This window comes from Bidens hawaiensis, unplaced genomic scaffold, assembly GCF_021521415.1.
Source record: "Bidens hawaiensis isolate Kalapana, Puna unplaced genomic scaffold, B.hawaiensis_p1.1 tig00032115_1, whole genome shotgun sequence".
Lineage (NCBI taxonomy): Eukaryota > Viridiplantae > Streptophyta > Magnoliopsida > Asterales > Asteraceae > Bidens > Bidens hawaiensis.
Genome location: NW_027495452.1, coordinates 144,446 through 150,201, shown reverse-complemented (window position 1 = coordinate 150,201; position 5,756 = coordinate 144,446). Strand labels below are relative to the sequence as shown.

General features: G+C 37.8%; 1 protein-coding gene across 3 annotated transcripts; it reads left to right on the top strand.

Moving 5' to 3' along the window:
• The first annotated feature begins 1,090 nt into the window (after positions 1-1,090).
• LOC143583068 (phototropic-responsive NPH3 family protein NPY2-like) lies at positions 1,091-5,117 on the top strand. Of its 3 annotated transcripts, none has more exons than XM_077065486.1 (6): positions 1,091-1,126; positions 1,523-1,621; positions 2,052-2,189; positions 2,333-2,402; positions 2,486-3,676; positions 4,348-5,117. In XM_077065486.1, exons 3-6 carry the CDS (start codon positions 2,128-2,130, stop codon positions 4,903-4,905), a joined length of 1,881 nt encoding a protein of 626 aa, XP_076921601.1. In that variant the 5' UTR covers positions 1,091-1,126; positions 1,523-1,621; positions 2,052-2,127; the 3' UTR covers positions 4,906-5,117. The 3 variants fall into 3 exon arrangements, with proteins under 3 accessions (XP_076921601.1, XP_076921600.1, XP_076921602.1); XM_077065485.1 differs by lacking the exon at positions 1,091-1,126 and adding an exon at positions 1,308-1,360; XM_077065487.1 differs by lacking the exon at positions 1,091-1,126 and having other exon boundaries at positions 1,455-1,621.
• Positions 5,118-5,756: the final 639 nt, after the last annotated feature.

The following is a 5,756-nucleotide window of genomic DNA, read 5'->3' as shown; positions in this document are numbered from 1 at the left end:
GGTTAAATTATACATGTCTCAACTATTTACAGGTAAAATAAATCAAATCAAACTATTTCAAAAGAATAATCAAATCAAAACCTGTGCCTAACATCATGAGCATAATATCAACTAAGGTAAACAAAAAAGATTTGGTAAAAAAAACCAGTAAATTTGAAGGTGGTCAAGAACCATAACTCGGTAAAAAGGTAAAAAAAAATTGGTAAAAGGGTAAAAAAAAATTAAAACATAAGGTGAGTAGAAAGTCCACATTTAAAGGAGGGAACAAAAAAGCAGATTGTCAGTATTGGCGTGCATAACATAGCAGCAGATTGGCTGGCCCTCTTGATCATAACCCTCTGCAAAAACACACAACTCAAATCATTCAATTCAATTCAATTCAATTCAATTCAATTCAATCCACCCAAATCTTCAAAACCCATGTTACATCTTTCAAATTACTTTCTTCTTTATCAGGTCCCGCACCACTATTGTTACGATGCATGCCAGTGCACCATTATTATCATAAGGATCACAACATGTCACCATCACGGAGAAAACCTCTCAAAACTCAAAGACAACAAAGACAAGGCCGAAGAAAGGGGAAAAAACCGCCTCATATCCTAACACACCTTATGAAGTCCAGCGCTCCACCTAAACGCTTGCACGCCTAGGAGCAACACTGGACTTGGGTGGCTTGTAGGGGTATGGTATTAAACCCGGCTTACGACCTTTATTTATTATGTCTGACTTATTTTATTATATGGACTAATACAATATTATTGGGCTGAGGGGGTTTTGTGGAGGTTCCCCTAACTGGGCTAGGCCCATTAGGGTACCATGATGGTGGCCATGAGGCTTCCTATATAAGGAGGTCTCTACCTCCTTATTAAGGGATGTCGTTGTCCTCAATAAGAGCCACCACCGTAACCATTTTTGTGTCTGTAAACAAGAGATCATCGAGATTTCTTAGCAGTCACCTCCACACCCCCATATTTCTATTGCAGGTCTCGAACTACCGGAGAAGAAGATGAAGTCGTGGTTCGTTTATCTCGAACACCGAGGAACATCAGATTCATTTCATGTTTTTTCAGAGATTAAAGTAAAGCAAAAGGCCTAGTAGTGCTTCTGTTCTGTTCTGTTCTGGGTGAGCACTAAAGATTGGATTTTAGTGTAAAATGGTTTCTGCTTTTGAGTGGACACAGAATATGGAAAACAGCTTGTCTTGTTCTAAACACATGTCTGTCTTTGTGTTCTTTCTTTAGGTGGTTTGGTGGGGATAACATTAACATACTTAGGTTTATTGTCTCTGTTTTTACATGCTTATACAACAATAACCCTAAAAAAGCTTTCATTTTTATCATCTCAAACAACTGTTCATGTGGGTTATACAGTTAAAGTTTTGATTTTTATGCATCTTCTTGTTTCTTGATATATGTATATATTTATGGGTTTGAATCTAGTTAGTTAAATAACTGATTTTTGGGATCTTTTTGGGTCTCAATCCACCATTACTTTAATATTTTCTTTTGTACCAAAACAGATCAATAGATGCTTGTTGTCTGCCCTTTCCATGGCTTATTGCAACTGATTCCAAGATGCTGTTTTCCATCTGTTTTGCAGGGTTTCTCAATCTCCAAAGGTAATTACTAAAATTATTATTTGAACTTATTATTATTATTTTACTAAAGTTTCAAGATTTTATATAATAAGACATAACAAAATGCAGAGTGATAGTTTCTAGAGAGATTTTATACAAAATAGGAAGGGGGGTTGGAGTCAGATTTGTGCTTGTGGGTGTGTCTTATTTCATGTTTCCTGTTGGGTGTTACTGTTGGGTTTGTCTCCTGGGTTAGCCCGGAGTCTGTGGGCTTTGCCACTTAACCAGGACACACCCTCTTAAATCACATTGAAATCTTATTTGTTTTACATCATTTAAAGAAACCCACAAAAGTTTTCATCAAGAAAAGAATAACCCATTAAGAAATCTTGAATCTTGACACCCCCCTCAAAGTTTGTTTCAAGAAATCTAAAAAAAATTAATCTTGAAGTTGTTTTTTTTTTCTTTTTAGGGTGAAATGGTGGTAAAATTTGGGGTTAAATAGTTTATGAAGTGAAGGTGATTTGGGGGTTTTGAAGCTGGTCAAGATGAAGTTCATGAAACTTGGATCCAAACCCGACTCGTTTCAGACCGATAACAACAATGTTTGGTAAACTTTTATTGCTTTCTTTAATCATTGTGTTTAATATGCCGAATCATGTAAATAATCCCTGATTAGTAAGATTATCATTAGATAATTTAAGCAGATTATATTATTGGTTCCTTGCGTAAATTATTTATTTGTTATTATAGGTATGTTAATTCAGATTTAGCAACAGATATCATTATCAATGTAGGAGATGCAAAGTTCTATCTTCATAAGGTACTAAAACCCGAGTTGTACATTAAAGCATTAATCTTGTACCACGTCCTGCGATATTTAACAATCGATAATCATATTTGCAGTTTCCATTATTGTCAAAGAGCGGTCGATTACAAAAGTTAGTAGCAAACACAAACGACGATACTGGGCACGGGGATGAGATTAGTATTCCCGACATTCCAGGCGGTCCTGCTTCATTCGAAACATGCGCCAAATTCTGTTACGGCATGACAATAACTTTAAACGCGTACAATGTTGTAAGTGTTCGTTGTGCAGCCGAGTATCTTGAGATGCACGAAACAATGGATAGAGGAAACCTTGTTTACAAAATCGATGTTTTCTTAAGCTCGAGTATTTTCAGAAGCTGGAAAGATTCAATCATAGTGCTACAAACAACAAAATCTGTGATGATGTTGTGTGAGGAATTAAAGCTTGTTACTCATTGTATTGATGCTATAGCTTCCAAGGTATCAGTTGATGTTTCTAAGGTTGACTGGTCTTACACTTACAACCGTAAGAAGCTTCCCGAAGAAAAGGATAATCATATGTTAAACGGGGTTATCAGAAGCATGACCGTACCAGCCGATTGGTGGGTGGAGGATCTTGCTGAGCTGGAGGTCGATTTATTCAAACGGGTGCTCGTTAATATTAAAAACAAGGGCTTGGTGCATGGTGAGGTGATTGGTGAAGCGTTAAAAGCTTTTGCTTCTAGAAGGTTGCCCGGGTTTAACAAAGGTGTGATCGCGAGCGGTGATGTTGTTAAAGCTCGGTCTGTAGTTGAGATTATAATCGCGCTTTTGCCAACCGAAAAAGGAAGTGTTTCGTGTGGGTTTTTGTTGAAGATTTTGAAAATGGCAGTTTTAGTGGAGCCGGGGGAGAGTGGGAAGGTCAAATTGGTCAAACAGATTGGTCAACAGCTTGAGGAGGCGTCGGTTAGTGATCTTTTAATTCGGGCCGGTGATGGTGAACCGACAGTTTATGACGTGAAATTGGTTCAAAAAATAGTTGAGGAGTTTATGGTTCGAGATCATGACGCGAACGGTGAGTTTGAAGTCAACGGGAACGAAATTCAAGAAGTGAAACGGTCAACGGGTGGGCTGTTGACCGAAGCCTCAAAGTTAATGGTGGCTAAACTTGTTGATTCTTATCTTGCTGAAATTGCAAAGGACCCGAACCTACCGTTAATAATGTTTACCGATCTTGCTGAAACGGTTTCTGGGTTTTCTAGACCCGCACACGATGGGATATACCGGGCCATTGATATGTATCTCAAGGTACAAATAGTTCTTGTTACTTGTAAATTGTTATCTAGACTTAGGGGTCTAAACGGGTCGTGTTTGCACGTTGACTGGTCCAATCAAGTTCACAGGCAAACGACCCGTTGAACTTGAATTTGTTTTACTTTTTTGTATATTGTTGCATATTATTTACTCTAAAAATACGATTTTACAACCAAAAAAATGTATATGCAACAATTACATTTTAGTAAGAAAGTGTTATGTTACTCTATCTTTTAAGTTTAAAAATCTAGCTTAAAATACCCGGCCAATTTGAATTATGATATTAAGCACGTTTTAAAAGTTAGGTACGAAAGATAAACGGGCCAACCCACAAACCGGTCTGGTTGACACAAGCACGACCTGCTTCCACAGGCTCGACCTGAACCCATTTACACTAAGCTCAAACCTGCATAGTTTGTGTTTTCGTGTTGTGTCAGGACTCAGGATTACAATTGTTGAGTTTTTGGAAACTGTTCTGTCTTGGCTTTATTGTTTGGGCTTGAAATTTTTGGCCCAAATGAAACAAAACCGTCGCTTATTGTTTGGGTTTGGTCATTTGGTTTTTCGGATGCGGATCTGTTTTATAGGTTCTCATAATATTAGGAACTGTCTAACTTAACTAGAGTATTATATGATTTATCGGGGGCTAAACTAAAACCGTGCAGGCACATCCAGGGATAAGTAAAAGTGAGAGGAAAAGAATATGCAGATTAATGGATTGCAAGAAGCTTTCAGTGGAGGCGTGCATGCACGCGGTTCAAAACGAGCGTCTCCCGTTGCGTGTAGTGGTTCAAGTTCTTTTCTTTGAACAGGTTCGAGCCACGGCTACATCTGGAAGCAGCACACCGGACCTACCGAAAGCAATCAAGGACCTCAACAGTGGCTCACTTGGAAGCTCAAGGTCAACCACAACTAACCCAGAAGAAGACTGGGATGCAGTGGCCTCAGCCGAAGAGATCCGGTCCTTGAGGGGTGAGCTAGCGGCCTTGAGGCTAGAACGAACCTCTAGTCATGCAAAGAGCCCGTTAGCCGATAAGGGTCCGGTCAACAAAGTCAAAGGTCTATTAGCCACAAAGCGAATGCTAACGAAGATATGGTCGAGTAAAGGTGGGACTGGGGAGAATAGTGGGTCGGATTCGTCTGAGAGCTTCGGGTCGGGTAACCCTGAGGATGTAAAGTTGGCGACGACACCGTCGCGAAAAGGGCGGCATTCGGTGTCTTAAAAGACTTGCAAATTTAAAGGGTCTGAATTTTATTATCTTTTGTTGATGGGATTATGTTTGTAGTGATAAAAAGGCCAAATGGTATGTGGTTTTAGGTTAGGAGATCTCATAATAAGTGTAGTGTTATTATTATTATTATTAGTATCTGAAAATGGTATGTTTAGGGCATGGGAAGAGCAAAGAACCCTAGAAGTCGATGAAATGTAACAAAAATTGAGGTTTAAAATTTTAAATCTTTGTTGTATGGCATCAACTTATAATGCTCTATATGATCCTTAATATCTTTTGATCCGATTAAGGTTGGTGAATGTCTGACATATCTTTGGTAATATGGTTTAAATTATGTGTCACATGTTTTATACTTGAAAAATGATAGAAACATTTGAAGTTAAAGAGGATACATGTCTTGCTGCTTAAATGTTAGTTTTAACTTAAACGAGCCGTCTTGAGCTTTTTAAAAGTCGATCTTGAGCTTAAGTTTCAGTTTATTAAAACCAAACAAGTCGTGCCAACTGGTTTGGTAATTCTTCTAGTTTGATAAGCATCCGCAATCCGCTCCATAGGTGACATTAGTTTGTAAACATGATAAAGCAGATAACTTAATTGGCCGGGAAACAAAACTCAACCCAACGGTTAAATCTAATATTCGAAACATCTTTATGGTTATTCAAGTATAAGAACACCGGGTATGAGATTTGTTTTAAAATTTTATGAGCTTAAGAGAAATCGTCCAAATCTAATGACATTTAGTGTTATATTCTATGTTTCTTTTAATTAACCTTTTTATATATAGAGAAATCATTTTCTTTAGAACTGCAATTATTATTATTATTATTATTATTATTATTATT